This window comes from Ylistrum balloti, unplaced genomic scaffold, assembly GCF_031769215.1.
Source record: "Ylistrum balloti isolate Yb309-2 unplaced genomic scaffold, AGI_CSIRO_Ybal_v1 Utg370016, whole genome shotgun sequence".
Classification (NCBI taxonomy): domain Eukaryota; kingdom Metazoa; phylum Mollusca; class Bivalvia; order Pectinida; family Pectinidae; genus Ylistrum; species Ylistrum balloti.
Window position 1 is genome coordinate 670,672 of NW_026782086.1, and position 18,188 is coordinate 688,859.

The window sequence follows — 18,188 nt, forward strand, 5'->3', positions numbered from 1 at the left end:
TCAACTAAGAAGTGTTCCTGATTGGATACCTTTTGTTTTCCTATACATGTATCGGGGGAATTTTCCGTTTGGGACTCCATAATTAGTCTCATCTCGTGTGTGTGTAGCAGATACACCGCTGAGCTGATATAATCACAAGTGGGTTAAAACATGCCTACACATCAACACGGCAAAGTTAAAAAAGGTTGCCTGTGAAGCAATTGACAAGGTAGCCTCGAACTAAACGACATCGGTCATAAATTGTGGAAGAACCCCGAGTCAAACTTCAACGATCACAGTGCTTACACCATATTGACAGATTTCCTGGAGAATCAAGGATTTACAGTTGATATGAAGTATAAACTCGACACAGCATTCGAAGCCACATTCGGTGCCTTCCAATACAAATAACATTGTTACAACGACAAACATGTTTTATGGTCACGTGGTCTATCAAATCTGAAAATTATCTTCAAAGACATCGATGTTTGCTACACAGTTGATGAATTACGTGGTTTCAGTATTTTGAATTATAAGTTTTGTAACGGTTCAACATAAAATCTTAGAACACATGAAACATTTGTATTACTCAGTTTATTGATGGTTAGTATGTAGCTCGTGTAAAACAGCGTTTATGCTTCCTACATCTTTTTACGTTGTTGAAACTGCCGATGAAAGTCTTGCCAAAAGTTGACTAACTAACCTACAACACCTGCCGTTTACGGCACATCGTAGTCTATATATGAATCCGTCTTTCACGATGGAAAATAAGTTCTGTCTTTGAAATGTTTCACAGACAGAACGTACCAGAGATGTTGCTATTGCTAGAAGTTAAAAACACGCGTCAATTCTGTATCGATGTATCAAATAAATTGGATGGAAAACCACAGATACATTTGCCTCGGCAGATAATTCTAAAATATACATTAAATCGTATATTGACATTAATACATTATCTATATGCATTATAAGTTTTAATGGGGTTTCGTATATAAACACACTCGTAATTATATGTACACAAGACAACATCTGGTGACATATGAGGGAAGAGAGTTAGTTCACGACAACATGGCCGAGTTAAAGACGGTTGCTTGTGAAGCAATAGACAAGATAACTTCGGACCTCAACGACATCAGTCAGGAACTGTGGAAAAATCCAGAGTTAAACTTCAAGGAACATCATGCTCATATCATATTGACTAACTTCATGGAGAAGCAAGGCTTTCATGTAGACAGGAATTACAAACTTGACACAGCCTTCCGTTCTACATTTGGTGACGAGAGAGCAGGTCCGCATGTGGCGATATTGTGCGAGTACGACGCACTGCCAGAGATTGTTCATGGTTGTGGACACAACCTGATAGCTGAACTAGGTGTGGCGGCCGGTGTCGGGATCAAGGCCGCCATGGAAGCATCCGGGAAACCTATTGGCAAGGTAGAGAACAAGAAATAGTGTTATGTAAAATAGCTTTGCGTTCGATAATTGAATAAACTATACCATTAGGAACAAGTGTCTAATTTTGTATTGCAACATATTTTGTAATCGATGGTTTTGTGTGCGGTTTTACAACTGTGCTGTGCAATAGTTAACTAGGAATTATCCATCTCTCAGAACTGTAATATTGATTTTCAATTATTTTGACAGATTTCTTGGTTTTCTATAATTTTATCCTACTTCATATTCGACGAAATTCTTGAAAGCATCACTAACTTGTGACTATGAATTGTCGTTTTGTATATAAACGTATACAAATGGTTTCTTCATTTGCTATCACAATTCAATGACGTACACAATGCCGTTGTTGGCATTTGATTCAAGACTTAAGCAGATGGTGTTTGAGTGATATACTTAATTAAATAATGAACTACTTTAACTGACCAACCTCCGCAATATGAATTCCAACTTTATGAGGTAAAATGCAATATCTGTCGTTAGAACTTCATGAATTGGTTATACACAAATTGCGCTAAAGACGCATATGTGAATAGCACCATTTACATTTAATACAACTTTAGAATAAGTAGAGCCAAACAATGTATTAAGCTGCACCACACAGGTCTAGACCTGTAATTCAGTAAATTACGAAATTGTCATATGCCTGATAAGTTTAGAAGAACATCCAGGATATAGAGGATATCAAATAGTGTCTTTTAAAACAACAAATATATTTAACAAGTGTGCCTAATATTTCAGTATCATTCACGAGTAAAATATACAGAAAAATATTAGACACACGGAATATGAAAAATTTACAACTTTAAAAGTATGCTAACACGAAAGTAAATTTCAATGTAAATTTATTTCCATATTCGTATTGAAAATGTTGATTATCCAGCGCCGCTGGCGGCAACCTACAGCTGTCACTGTTGATGGCATGAATCCTCTTGAAATATCTAACCTGTTAGCTCCACATACATGACGGAGATTGGGTTTGATGTTTAATAAGGTAATTTGTGTTGCATTGTTTGTTGACTTTGATTGAAGTGATAGTGTACCATGTCGTGTCACTAGATAACAACCCATTCAGGTTTCTGGTTTTGTGATTGTTTTAGTACTTCATGATTTGTCAGTTTTAGAAGACGATTTGTATTCTCTATTTTCATTGGCGTAAGTCTGCAAAAGTGTTGATTTTCACGAATAAAAACCTTTTTTTTCAATAAGATACACCTCTATATTTCACTGGCAAAAATGTGATAAAATGGTATATTCTGATCTTTGCCAGTATCTATAGAATAACATTCCTAGACAAGTGATTGGTATATTGTAAGAAAACGATTTAGATAGTATTGAACATGAAAATTTATATGGACTATTCAGTATTTCTATTTACTTATATTTGTTGATGAAGATTCCCTTGTATATTCATCTTCAATTTTGTTTATATATTTGTTGGTTTATTGTCAGTACTTCCTTAACAAAGTCTTTATTGTCGAGTTAATAGAGATTAAATAAGCCATATTTGATATATACCCATAGCATTCTTTTTTGTACCTTTTAATATCTCTCTTTCTTTTTTCGCAGAAATTTGTGAAGAAGCAAGTTTTCGTCTTAGATTGTTATCATGTCAGCTATGCGGAAAAAATAAGTTTACAATTTTTGTACAGAAGCCATGTAATGGGACATTAAGTCCGTCCACCTTAGCGCTGTTTACTCTTATCATTAAAGGACGAAGCGTTTGATGACATAGGTTTTTATTAATTCAAGGCATAGCAAAATCTTAAATGATATTTAAGGGAAGGGAAATTCAGAACTTCTTTATTATGAAATATTCTTCTTTTAAGAATTTTTTTCTCTGTAGCTGACAGTTCTCGGAACCCCGGCAGAAGAAGGAGGAGGAGGAAAAGTCATCTTAATAAACAAGCATGCTTTTGACAATATTGATGTTGTGATGATGTCACATCCGCGTCCATATAATATTGTGAGGGCTAGAATGATAGCTATTAACAGGTTTGAGAATGATAATTATTATCAAAAGGAAAAAGACTATCCTAAACTCATTGCCCTTTCACTAACAATGATACTTAGGTATAAGAAGTATGTGTTTCAAAGTAAAACATTTCATTTGAGGGCATATCCGACAAATCCTCCGATGTGGATAGAACGTAATCGGAAATATAACTCTGGGCCTATACTCTCAATGATTAACTTTACCAATCATTCGTGCCGACTTTATCTATAACCTCTTAATATCTTGTAACATGCTTCATTTTCTTTGTTTCCAGGGTTACAGTCGCGTATAAGGGCAAAGCCAGTCACGCCGCTGCCTTCCCCTGGGAAGGTGCCATCGCACTGGACGCGGCAGTCACGTGCTACCAGACCGTGTCCTGTATGCGCCAACAGATGAAGCCGACATGGAGAGTTCACGGTAATAAAGACACATTGTGTCATTTCATTTGCTTTATATGTTCATCTCGTATCGCCTGTTGGCCGTGAACTTTTTACTACAGTTTAGCAGTATAGAATATGTCAATATGTTAGTTATGATGGAGTGTTCTTATGCTGCTCGTTGCGATTCAGATCTACTAATTTAATGACACTAAATGTATACTGTATGACTATTTATGTATACAGTCATTATTTAGATCACTATCGTCAGATGGTGGGCTACTAAAATCGCCTTTCGTCCGTTGTCCCTCCGTCCGTAAACAATTTCTGTTCAACTATTTCTTCAAAAGTGTTAGATGGATCTTTCTCCAATGCCATATGTAAGTTCCGCTCGTCCCTATTTGTGCCCATTTGATATTTGCGACTGATCAGAAAAAACAAATGACTGTCAGGCGGCCATTTTCGAGTTTACAGTGAAATGTGTTTTCACTTTTTTGAGAGGTATTTGATCGGTCTCTCTTAAACTTCAAGAGTCAAACAAACATGATCTACATCATGAACTCTTAATATATTGTTGATATCAAGTGAAATTGAGGATATATTGATATATATAAACATATATACATCATATTTGGGTTTTACATCAACAGCTGGGTGCCGGGTATACTGCTACGCTGTGCGATTCTTTATTGCCCTTACGCTGGAACGATTTTTCTCAAATTTCATACGTAGGATTCCCTCAGTCCTTACTTGAACTACTGCCCGTTTGATATAAGGATTGAGCAGAAAATATACTTTCATATGGATAAAAGAATTCTTACGAAATCTGTTATTGCTATTCCTTGAGAAGATTGGATGGATCTTTCTCAAATTTCATAAGTAGGCTCCCTTTTGTCGCTAACTGTGCCTATTGTAGCAACGGAGTGATCAGACAAGCAGTTATCTTAGGTGTCAACAATGAAACCTCGTTAATACTATCTCTTTAGAGGAATGCTCCAATTTCGTATGATTAAGGGCACAAATAGAAGAGAGAGGAGATAATAAGGGAAAATGTCCAACTTTTAAAGGTACTTCTTGTAATAACTTTCAGGTTACGTTTCTATGAATGCAAGTCCTAGTCTAGTTAGTAGGTCAACAATTTTATGTTTCCTTAACATTGTAATTTTAACCATATTTGTCTAAAACTATTTAAATTCAACAGCGAGCTGTGTATTCTTGGTGACTTTGTATGTTACACGACGATTGTTTTCGTCTATACCAAAAGGAATAATCAGAAAAGGTGGCGTGAAACCAAATATCATACCGGATGAAGCTGTTCTAGAATACAACATCCGGGCACCAACCAAGGCGGAGCTACATGTGCTCCAGGAGAAGGTCGAGCGTTGCTTTGAAAGTGCAGCAACAGCTACAGGATGCATGGTAGTGCACTATGATTTTTTTTGTTTTCACATTTCTGTTATAATCAATTTGTGTCGGGACTCATTTTGATAACGGCATTTTCAGAAGCCATAAATTCTAAGACCGAAAAAGTAAGCCTAGACTTTACCAAATTAATAGCAGTGCCTTAAAATGTCAATTTTGTATTAAAAATCGCACTATTCCTGCCTAAACAACCGCCATCAGAGTATTTACACAAACGGGAATTAAAAGCGAAACTAGATTAACCATTAATATTATTTACAAAGAACCATACCTCTTTTCACACAGAAAAGTAGTTTCAATATCAAATTTGAGAATAGTTGTTAATTTCAAATGCACTTTGTTTTAAATTTTTAGTTATGTTGATCATTTTGCAGGAGTTTGAAATATAGTGTTAAGAACTTTTTATTCAAACAGTGGACAGGTAACATGTATGTAGCGTATACTACTTTACTTCATAATGTTTTCGTCAGTTGAGGACAGTTTTTGGGGGAAAGTTATATTCATAAATCTTCAGAGGTTATCCTTTTATTCCGAGGACTACCAATCAAAATTGCACTTGTAGATTAACGACCTTCCTAGAGATATTACCCGTTTCACTAGCGCACATTGACCAACTTATAACTAGCGATCATGGTCATTACTAAATTGATAACCTCAATATATAATTGTCTGTAAACCTGCTCACTAAACTAGACGTAGTACGGTAAGCTTGTAATTAGAAAAAAATATTTATACAGCTGATCTGAGATTGTAGAAGGTTTATTTCCGAGAAAAGGGGGCATGGAATTCCAATCCCAGTCGTCCGTTCGACGGTTAGTCACCATTTTGATGGCACTACCGCAAATGTGTGGATCAATATAGCAAAGCTTCTAAAGTTAACAACTCTTTTAACGTAAGCAGCAAGCTACTTACTGCAATATTTATATAGCTGTTCACGTGTACTGTAGATTAAACAGTCGAAAAATTTATGGTGCCGTAGCGGTATAGTTTTTAACAAAGAACAGTTCGGTGGCTCCTGATCTTACAAACATAATCAACTGTTGAATAAATGATGAAAGATATAGAATCTAAAACCAAAAGCAAGTACTTGTTGCAACACTGACATAAAACAAATGTATCTGAATGTAATTACCAACCGATACCTGTGAAATTTGTGGTCGGTAGTGTGTATATCAATGATATAATCAAATGAAATCAAAGTAAAACGCAGATTTCAAGCATATACATTAAATGCATAAGCATATATAGATATATTTTACCGTTTAGTTTCTAATGATACAAATGATATATAAAATATTTAACATTTCTATATTGAAGAACCACTGTAATTCACATTAGTGAATAACGATTTTTCTAATGTAACACAATATACAAAAACATTTATACATAAGAATGTAAAATAGTGTATACACATCGCCTCATAAATCAGTCATCGGCGACATATGTACGTCTGCGTAAGATTTCCAACATCCTTCCTGAATAATGCAAGGTTGCAACCTTCCCCACAATCGGTTACCATAAGTAAGAGTAGGTGGACATGCAATGATTTGAAATAAAAGATTCATATGAATCATATTCTAAACAGTTCTAGTTCAGCATGCGTCGAATATATTAGTTTGAGTCTATTGATGAATACACATTCTTGAATGTGATCAGAACAAGAAGTATTTTGGAGACGAATAAATAACTGAAAGAAATATATCTAAGTAATCCAGACAACCAGTATTTCAACGTCAAAGAAATTAATTGATGTTATGGTGAATTTCTAGAATAGCCTTTTACAACAGGTTGAGTACAAATATTCTGAGGTGCCGTATCTAAACTTCATCAGCAATGAAGCACTGGCGTCATCGTTCGAGACAAACGCAAACACACTGGGACTAGATTTCAAGACACATGAGCCGCCAACAGGCGACGCTTCTCTGCCATCCTCGGATATTGGAAATGTGTCATATCTTGTACCCACCATCCATCCCGGCTTTTACATCGGAACAGACGATACCAACCACACCAAAGGCTTTGCCAGCGCTGCAGGTGAAGTTGTAATTTTGAAGTGGCAGCTGATCTTTCAAAACAAAAATATTTTCAAAAGTTATTTCCAAAGCCATGAAATTGATGTTTTAGAACTGCACTGGTTTTTTGTCGATAAATTTCCTGTAGATAAAGAACTATTCAAGCCAATATGGTGTTACAAGTTTACCGTTTGCATCATAAAATTCATACTGGATTCTATGTCATTGCCTGACGTTGTTCAGGATTTTGATATTCAATCTTTTGTCTTTTTACCATGAAGGTGCCCCCACCGCCCAGCCGTACACTGTACTACAAGGGAAGGCAATGGCGATGACAACCATTGACATATTTACAAACAAAGATCTTTTACATGAAGTCAGAACTGAATTCAACAACGAACCACAGAGAAAGAATTGAAAGCAAACAATGTTGGAATAAAGGAACTTCAAAGGGATATACACGTATCAATGATTATATAATAAGGTTTTGATAACGTGATCAAAATTCTGTATTTAACGGATTATAATCTCTTAAAAACATTTTAGGGAATCGAAATATTTAAGAAATGTATTTAAAGATTGGATCTTATGCTACGTTTTTGATATCAATCCTATATGTTTTGTAAATAAATCTGAATTATTCACAGAGAATACAATTCATATTTTCAGTTTTGGAAGAGATTCAGAATCGCTCAGTGTCACAAAATGCATTATATAAACCACATGCTTATTGTATTTAAGATGAGTATATCATTCAACATAAATATTATTATTTCTTTGAGACATTATTGGTATTGGTGGGTTGAAGTCTCCAAGGGATTGTATCTTACAATATACGCTATTCTATTGACTGTTATACGATTTGGAAATTATGGAAATTACACCTAATCAAATTACAAATTATTCTTTTATTTTTTCCTATATTTATCTAAAATATTGAGTTATTTGTCTTAAGTAATAGTATTAATAGTCAGTTTTTTTTGTGTTAAGCGTAGATTTGATACTTCCCGAGTTGTGTGTCCAAACGAAAGTAAACTAGAGAATAGTGAAAGTCAAATCAACAATGTTATAACGGTATTGAAGAAGGTCAACGTGACCTCTGCATAATGTTAATGTCGGCCTATGTCAGTTGACGAAGCACTCTTCTTTGGCTCAGCAGGTGAGAGTTGTGGATTGTCATGCCAGAGACCCAGGCTGGATTATTGTCAGGGCACCTGTCAGGAATACGACTTAAAATCGATAACATAGATTTTTTGTCATCTCTCGAACAACACACAATGCCTTGATTTGTACAATACATGGCCGACAAAAAAAAAATACATATGTCCTACATATATACATTGGCGCATAACACATTGACATAATATAATCATGTAATTTTTTAGTTCTTCGTGCAAAGTCTGCTTCCCCGTGTCAATTATTCTGCTCACGCGTCAATTCCTTATCGATGTAAATCAGATTAATCAGAAGGAAAACCACACATAAATTTGCCTCGGCAGATAATTTTTGAATATACATTAAATCGTATACTGACATATATACATTATCTATATGTATTAGAAGTTTTCATGGGGCCTAGTATATAAACACACTCGTAACTCTATGTACACAAGACAACACCTGGTGACATATGAGGTTAGAGAGTTAGTTCACGACAACATGGCCGAGTTAAAGACGGTTGCTTGTGAAGCAATCGACAAGATAACATCTGACCTCAACGACATCAGTCAGGAATTGTGGAAAAATCCAGAGTTAAACTTCAAGGAGCACCATGCCCATACCATATTGACTAACTTTATGGAGAAGCAAGGCTTTCATGTAGACAGGAATTACAAACTTGACACAGCCTTTCGTGCTACATTTGGTGACGATAGAACAGGTCCGCATGTGGCGATGTTGTGCGAGTACGACGCACTGCCAGAGATTGGTCATGCTTGTGGACACAACCTGATAGCTGAACTAGGCGTGGCGGCCGGTGTCGGGATCAAGGCCGCCATGGAAACATCCGGGAAACCTATTGGCAAGGTAGAGATCCAGAAATTCTTAAAACAGACATGATATATAATAATCTGACTACATTTTTGACAATCACAGGGATATTGACTGAAATCAACATATTAAGAAGCCAAGAAACATGAAATGCCATGAGTTGAATATGCTGAAATATATCACAGACATTGCAATATCGTTTCAGAAGGGAAAATATCTGATTTTAGGAATCCGAGAAATTATCCTTTCATTAAGTACGATCTTAAATAATTAAAAAAAAATTAAAAATAATTAAACTTTCTTACACTTTATGGGTAGGTCTTTACGTTTTGAATTACTTTATGGCTAATGTATTTGTAATACGTGACCGCAACTTAACCTTGGCTGTGATCTTTAACATTACTCTGTGTTTGCTCTGTAAACAGAGGACTAAAAGTACAAAGTGACGTGACGAATATCCGAGACGGACATCCCTTTTGTAAAGTATATTACGATAAAAGATTCACGGTGAAGTAGTTTGAAATGTATGTCTCTTTCTCAAGTTACAAACAAGAAATAGTGTTGTGTAAAATAGCTTTGCGTTCAATAATTGAATTAACTATACCATTGAAACTTTATGAACAAATGTCTAATTTTGCATTGAAATATATTTTGTAATCGATGTAATATTTATTTTCAATTATTTTGAGAGATTTCTTGGTTTTCTATAATTTTATCCTACTTCATATGCGACGAATTTCTTGAAATCATCACTAACTTGTGACTATGAATTGTCGTTTTGTATATAAACGTATACCAATGGTTTCTTAATTTCTTAATTCAATGACGTACACAATGCCGTTGTTGGCATTTGATTCAAGACTTAAGCAGTGTTTTTGGCATTTTCTACTAAATAAGATGGTATTTGAGTGATAGACTTGATAAAATAATGAACTACTTTAACTGACCTACCTCCGCAATATGAATTCCAACTTTATGAGGTATAATGCAAAATCTGTCGTTAGAACTTCCTGAACTAGTAATACACAAACTGTGCTAAAGACGCACATGTGAATAGCACCATTTACATTTAATATAACTTTAGAATAAGATACAGTATCAAATAGTGTCTTCTAAAATAAAAATATATTTCACAAGTGTGTCTGATATTTCAGTATCATTCACGAGTAAAATATATGAAAAAATTTAAACATAAAAAATATGCAATACGAAAATAAATTTCAATGTAAATTTATTTTAATATTCATATTGAAAATATTACTTACACGCGGCTGTCGAAAACCTACATGAATCCTCTTGAAATATCTAACCTGTTTGCTCCACATTCATGACGGAGATTGGGTTTGATGTCTAATAAGGTAATTTGTGTTGCATTGTTTGTTGACTTTCATTGAAGTGAAAGTGTACCATGTCGTGTCACTAGTTAACAACCCATTCAGGTTTCTGGTTTTGTGATTGTTTTAGTACTTTATGATTTGTTAGTTGAAGAAGACGATTTGTGTTCTCTCTTTTCATTGGCGTAAGTCTGCAAAAGTGGTTTTTCACCAATAAAAATAACATTTCTTTTAATAAGCTATACCTCTATATTTCACTGGCAAAAATGTGATAAAACGGTATATTCTGATCTTTGCCAGTATCTATGAAATAACATTCCTAGACAAGTGATTGGTATATTGTAAGAAAACGATTTAGATAGTATTGAACATGAAAATTTATATGGACTATTCAGTATTTCTATTTACTTATATTTGTTGATGAAGATTCCCTTGTATATTCATCTTCAATTTTGTTTATATATTTGTTGGTTTATTGTCAGTTCTTCCTTAACAAAGTCTTTATTGTCGAGTTAATAGAGATGAAATAAGCCATATTTAATATATACCCATAGCATTCTTTTTTTACCTTTTAATATCTCTCTTTCTTTTTTCGCAGAAATTTGTGAAGAAGCAAGTTTTCGTCTGAGATTGTTATCATGTCAGCTATGCGGAAAAAAATAAGTTTACAATTTTTGTACAGAAGCCATGTAATGGGACATTAAGTCCGTCCACCTTAGCGCTGTTTACTCTTATCATTAAAGGACGAAGCGTTTGATGACATAGGTTTTTATTAATTCAAGGCATAGCAAAATCTTAAATGATATTTAAGGGAAGGGAAATTCAGAACTTTTTTATTATGAAATATTATTCTTTTAAGAATCTTTATTTCTCTGTAGCTGACAGTTCTCGGAACCCCGGCAGAAGAAGGAGGAGGAGGAAAAGTCATCTTAATAAACAAGCATGCTTTTGACAATATTGATGTTGTGATGATGTCACATCCGGGTCCATATGATATTGTGAGGTCACGAATGATAGCTATTAACAGGTTTGAAAATAACAATTATTATCAAAAGAAAAAAGACTATCGCTTGGCAGCATACATCCTAAACACATTGCACTTTCACTAACAATGATAATAAGGATATAAGAAGTATGTGTTTCAAAGTAAAACATTTTATTTGAGGGCATATCCGACATAACATCAGATATAATCAGAACGTAATCGGAAATATAACTCTGGGCCTATCTACACTCAATGATTAACTTTACCAATCATTCGTGCCGACTTTATCTATAACCTCTTAATATCTTTGTTTACAGGGTTACAGTCACGTATAAGGGCAAAGCCAGTCACGCCGCTGCCTTCCCTTGGGAAGGTATAAACGCACTGGACGCGGCAGTCACGTGCTACCAGACCGTGTCCTGTATGCGCCAACAGATGAAGCCGACATGGAGAGTTCACGGTAATAAAGATACCTTGTGTCATTTTATTCGCGTGTTGGCCGTGGACTTTTTACTACAGTTTGGCACTATAGAATATGTCAATATGTTAGTTATGATGGAGTGTTCTAATGCTGCTCGTTGCGATTCAGAACTACTAATTTAATGACTCTTAATGTATACTCTATGATTATTTATGTATACAGTCATTATTTAGATCGCTATCATCAGATGGTGGGCTACTAAAATCGCCTTTCGTCCGTGGTCCCTCCGTCCGTAAACAATTTCTGTTCAACTATTTCTTGAAAAGTGTTAGATGGATCTTTCTCCAATGCCATATGTAAGTTCCACACGTCCCAATTTGTGCCCATTTGATATTTGCGACTGATCAGAAAAAACAAATGACTGTCAGGCGGCCATTTTCGAGTTTTACAGTGAAATGTGTTATCACTATTTTTGAGAAGTATCTGATCGGTCTCTCTCAAATTTCAAGAGTCAAACAAACATGATCTACATCAAGATATGAACTCTTAATATATGGTTGATAAATGTATGAATAATATGTTGATATCAAGTGAAATTGATGATATATTGATATAAATAAATATATGTATATATATACACCAACATCTGGGAGCGGGGTATAATGCTACGCTGTGTGATTCTTTGTTCTTTATTTCCCTTGCGCTGGATCGATTTTTTCTTAAATTTCATACGTAGGATTCCCTCAGTCCTTACTTGTACTTGTGCCCGTTTTATATAAGGACTGAGCAGAAAATATTATTTCATAAGGATAAAAGAATTCTTACGAAATCTGTTATTGCCATTTCATAAGTAGGCTCTCTTTTGTCCCTAACTGTACCTGTTGTAGTAACGGAGTGATCAGAACAACACCATTGATGACAAAAGGCCATCTTAGATTTTGCCTTATAAAGATTGATATCACTGAACTTTGAGAAGTACTGGACGGATCTCTCGCGAATTTCATATTTAGGTTCCCCTAATTGTGCGCGTTTGGTTAATGAAATGGTCAGAAAAAAACCTCGGTAATACTATCTCTTTAGAGGAATGCTCTGATTAAGGGCATAAATAGAAGAGAGAAGAAAAAATAAGGGAAAAGTCCAACTTTTAAAGGTACTTCTTGTAATATCTTTCAGGTTACTTTTCTATGAATGAGAGTGCTAGACTAGTTAGTAGGTCAACAATGTTATGTTTCCTTAACATTGTAAGTAATTTTAACCATATTTGGCTGAAAACTATTTAAATTCAACAGCGAGCTGTGTATTCTTGATGACTTTGTATGTTACACGACGATTGTTTTCATCTATACCAAAAGGAATAATCAGAAAAGGTGGCGTGAAACCAAATATCATACCGGATGAAGCTGTTCTAGAATACAACATCCGGGCACCAACCAAGGCGGAGCTACATGTGCTCCAGGAGAAGGTCGAGCGTTGCTTTGAAAGTGCAGCAATAGCAACAGGATGCAAGGTAGTGCACAATGATTTTTTTTTAAATTTCACATTTTTGTTATAATCAGTTTGTGTCGGGACCCATTTTGATAACGGCATTTCCAGAAGCCAAATTAAATTCTAAGACCGAAAAAGTAAGCCTAAGACTTTGCCAAATTAATAGCAGTGCCTAAAAAGGGCAATTTTGTATTAAAAATCGCACTATTTCTGCCTAAATTACAACCGCCATCAGAGTATTTACCAGAACGGGAATTAAAAGCGAAACTAAATTGACCATTAATACTATTCACAAAGAACCATAATTCTTTTCAATCAGAAAAGTAGTTTCCATATCAAATTTGAGAATAGTTGTTAATTTCAAATGCACTTGCAGGAATTTGAAGTATAGTGTTAAGACCTTTTTATTCAAACAGTGGACAGGTAACATGTATGTACTTTACTTCATAATGTTTTCGTCAGTTGAGGACAGTTTTTGGGGGAAAGTTATGTTCATAAATCTTCGGAGGTTATCCTTTTATTCCGAGGACTACCAATCAAAATTTCACTTGTAGATTAACGACCTTTCTAGAGATATTACCCGTTTCACTAGCACACATTGACCAACTTATAACTAGCGATCATGGCCATGACTAAATTGATAACCTCAATATTTGAATGCATGTAAACCTGCTCATTAAACAAGACGTAGTACGGTAAGCTTGTAATTAAAAAAAAATATTTATACAGTAATCCGATTAATCCGATGTGAACGACCGAAGCGACTTTACAGCAACAACAGCTGATCTGAGTTATACGGTGATGCTGAGAAGGTTTACTTCCGAGAAAAGGGGTATGGAATTCCAATCCCAGTCGTCCGTTCGACGGCTAGTCACCATTTTGATGGCACTACCGCAAATGTGTGGATCAATATAGCAAAGCTTCTAAAGTTAACAACTCTTTTAACTTAAGAAGCAAGCTACGTACCGCAATATCTATATAGCTGTTCACGTGTACTGTAGAGTAAACAGTCGATAAATTTATGGTGCCATAGCTGTATAGTTTTTAACAAAGAAAAGTGCGGTGTCTCCTGATCTTACAAACATAATGAACTGTTGAAAAACCAAAAGCAAGTACTTGTTGCAACACTGACATAAAACAAATGTATCTAAATGTAATTACCAACCGATACCTGTGAAATTTGTGGTCGGTAGTGTGTATATCAATGATATAATAAAATGAAATCAAATTAAAACGCAGATTTTAAGCATATACATTAAATGTATAAGCATATATAGATATATTTTACCGTTTAGTTTCTAATGATACAAATGATATATAAAATATTCAAAATTTCTATATTGAAGAACCACTGTAATGTAATTTACATTAGTGAATAACGATTTTCTAGTGTAACACATTTATACATAAGAACGTAAAATTGTATATACACCTCGGCTCATAAATCAGTGATCGATCTTGGCGACATATGTACGTCTGCGTAAGATCTCCAACATCCTTCCTGAATAATGTAAGGTTGCAACCTTCCCCACAATCGGTTACCATAAGTCAGAGTAGGTGGGCATGAAATGATTTGAAATCAAAGATTCATATGAATCATATTTTATACAGTTCTAGTACAGCATGCGTCGAATGTATAAGTTTGAGTCTATTGATGAATACACATGCTTGAATGTGATCAGAACAAGAAGTATTTTGGAGACGAATAAATAACTGAAAGAAATATATCTAAGTAATCCAGACAACCAGTATTTCAACGTCAAAGAAATTAATTGATGTTATGGTGGATTTCTAGAATAGCCTTTTACAACAGGTCGAGTACAAATATTCTGAGGTGCCTTATCTAAACTTCATCAGCAATGAAGCACTGGCGTCATCGTTCGAGACAAACGCAAACTCACTGGGACTAGATTTCAAGACACATGAGCCGCCAACAGGCGACGCTTCTCTGGCATCCTCGGATATTGGAAATGTGTCATATCTTGTACCCACCATCCATCCCGGCTTTTACATCGGAACAGACGATGCCAACCACACCAAAGGCTTTGCCAGTGCTGCAGGTGAAGTTGTAGATTTTTGAAGTGGCAGCTGTTCTTTCAAAACAAAAATATCTTCAAAAGTTATTTCCAAAGCCATAAAATTGATGTTTTAGAACTGTACTGTTTTCGTTTTGATACATTTCCTGCAGATAAAGTACTATTCAAGCCAATATGGTGTTACAAGTTTACCGTTTGCATCATAAAATGCATTCTGGATTCTATGTCATTGCCTGACGTTGTTCAGAATTTTGATATTCAATTTTTTGTCTTTTTACCTTGAAGGTGCCCCAACCGCCCAGCCGTACACTGTACTACAAGGAAAGGCAATGGCGATGACAGCCATTGACATATTTACAAACAAAGATCTTTTACATAAAATCAAAGCTGAATTCGATAACGAACCACAGAGAAAGAATTGAAAGCAAACACTGTTGGAATAAAGAAACTTCAAAGGGATATACACGTATCAATGATTATATAATAAGGTTTTGATAACGTGATCAAAATTCTGTATTTAACGGATTATAATCTCTTAAAAACATTTTAGGGAATCGAAATGTTTAAGAAATGTATTTAAAGATCGGATCTTATGCTATGTTTTTTTTAAACATCAATCCTATATGTTTTGTAAATAAATCTGAATTATTCACAGAGAATACAATTCATATTTTCAGTTTTGGAAGAGATTCTGAATCGCTCAGTGTCACAAAATGCATTATATAAACCACATGCTTATTGTATTTAAGATGAGTATATCATTCAACATAAATATTATTATTTCTTTGAGACACAATTGGTATTGGTGGGTCGACGTCTCCAAGGGATTGTATCTTACAATTTCTTTATTCTCCCCTAGGATTGAATATATGCTATTGTATCGACTATTATACGATTTGGAAATTATGGAAATTAGACTGAATCAAATTACAAATTATTCTTTTATTTTTTTTTTTAATATTTATCTAAAATATTGAGTTATTTGTCTTAAGTAATAGTATTAACAGTCAGTTTTGTGTGTTAAACGTAGATTTGGTACCTCTCGAGTTGTGTTTCCAAACGAGAGAATAGTGAAAGTCAAATCAACAATGTTATAATGGTATTGAAGAAGGTCAACTTGGCCTCTGCATAATGTTAATGTCGGCCAATGTCAGTTGACGGAGCACTCTTCTCAGCAGTGTGGATTGTCATGCCAGAGACCCATGCTGGATTATTGTCAGGGCACCTGTCAGGAATACGACTTCTCGTGTTCTTTGAAAATAGCATAGAATACCGGTTCATAACAAATAATTAAAATTGATAACACAGGTATCATTTTTGTCATCTCTCGAACAACACACAGTGCCTTGATTTGTACAATACATTGCCAACAAAAACAAAATACATATGTAATACATATATACATTGGCGCATAACACATTGACATAATATAATCATGTAATTTTTTAGTTCTTCGTGCAAAGCTTGCTTCCCCGTGTCAATTATTCTGCTCACTGAGGTGTCATCTTTTATTTCATTATGTGTTAAATCCATAATGGGCACTGGATAATACGATTTTTAAGGAAATAACACAATAACATGCAAAGTACTTAGTGATAGATGTACTGGGGTTAACAATTATTATTTTCTGGTATGTTTCGCACGGAAATATATACACAATGCACACGGATGGCTGTAACCATTACTTTCATGTTTTATGTATTGAAGAAAATCATTACCAAATCATGTTTAATATCAAATTCAAAATCAATCAAAATAAGTATTTTCTTTGCTCTGCTTGATGTTTTCTGTCAACACCAAGCATCACCACTGTACACATTGACGTGATATATTATGTTATGTTGACCAAAAAACTATATCATACAAAATTAACAATAGCGGTGTTGATATCGTATATGCATTGTCTTCCCAAGATATACTAAACAAAAAAAGAAAGGTAACAGTACTTTATTTTGTGATTAATTAATTAACCCCTTCATAAATCCTTACCAATCATGTGCGAATAAAGTAATTGATCAATTCTGATAAAACTGCAGTCATGGTAAATTATGAAACTTTGCATTCATTTGATTTTATTCGACTGTAAAGGACGTTGGGGTCAAAATCAAAGGTAACACCATTAGTAACGGGTATGGCCACCGTTTGCGAAGTAAACAGCATTGCAGCGTTGTCGCATGGAACTCGTAAACCGGCGAATAATTCGAGGAGAGATGTTGTTCCATTCAGCGATCAAGGCTTGGGCCAGCTCCTGCAAGTTTGACGGCTGATTTTGACGTTCTCTCACGCGTCGCCTAAGAACGTCCCAGACATGCTCAATCGGTGACAAATCAGGTAATTTAGATGGCCAATCTAACACCTGTACGTTATTCTGCAGCAAGAAAGTTCTGCTGACGCGACTGGTGTGCGCTGGTGCGTTATCCTTTTGAAAATGGCGCCAACGCCATGGCGTCTTAAGAATGGCAGAACCACTGGTCTTAAAATTAAAATTCGTCCCGATATCGAATGCCGGTTAAATTGACATTTAACACAGCAAGCCTGGTACGATTCCCCCCACAAATACCACCCCAAACCATTACACTTCCGCCGCCAAAGCGGTTCCGTTCTGCGACGCAGCAGTTCGCAAAACGCTCCCCTCGTCGCCATCACACTCTGCGCCTTCCGTCACCGTGTTGCAGACAAAACCTGGACTCATCTGAAAAC

The 18,188-nt window shown here is 35.2% G+C and overlaps 2 protein-coding genes across 2 annotated transcripts; both read left to right on the forward strand.

Moving 5' to 3' along the window:
- The first annotated feature begins 1,047 nt into the window (after positions 1-1,047).
- On the forward strand, positions 1,048-7,656 carry LOC132548535 (xaa-Arg dipeptidase-like). The gene is made up of 6 exons (XM_060212401.1): positions 1,048-1,413; positions 3,278-3,426; positions 3,702-3,844; positions 5,069-5,223; positions 7,014-7,260; positions 7,520-7,656. Exons 1-6 carry the CDS (start codon positions 1,048-1,050, stop codon positions 7,654-7,656), a joined length of 1,197 nt encoding a protein of 398 aa, XP_060068384.1.
- A 1,241-nt stretch (positions 7,657-8,897) lies between these two features.
- LOC132548533 (xaa-Arg dipeptidase-like) lies at positions 8,898-15,938 on the forward strand. The gene is made up of 6 exons (XM_060212399.1): positions 8,898-9,263; positions 11,440-11,588; positions 11,864-12,006; positions 13,320-13,474; positions 15,266-15,512; positions 15,774-15,938. The coding sequence occupies exons 1-6, from the start codon at positions 8,898-8,900 to the stop codon at positions 15,908-15,910; spliced, it is 1,197 nt and encodes a 398-aa protein (XP_060068382.1). The 3' UTR covers positions 15,911-15,938.
- The last annotated feature ends 2,250 nt before the right edge of the window (positions 15,939-18,188 follow it).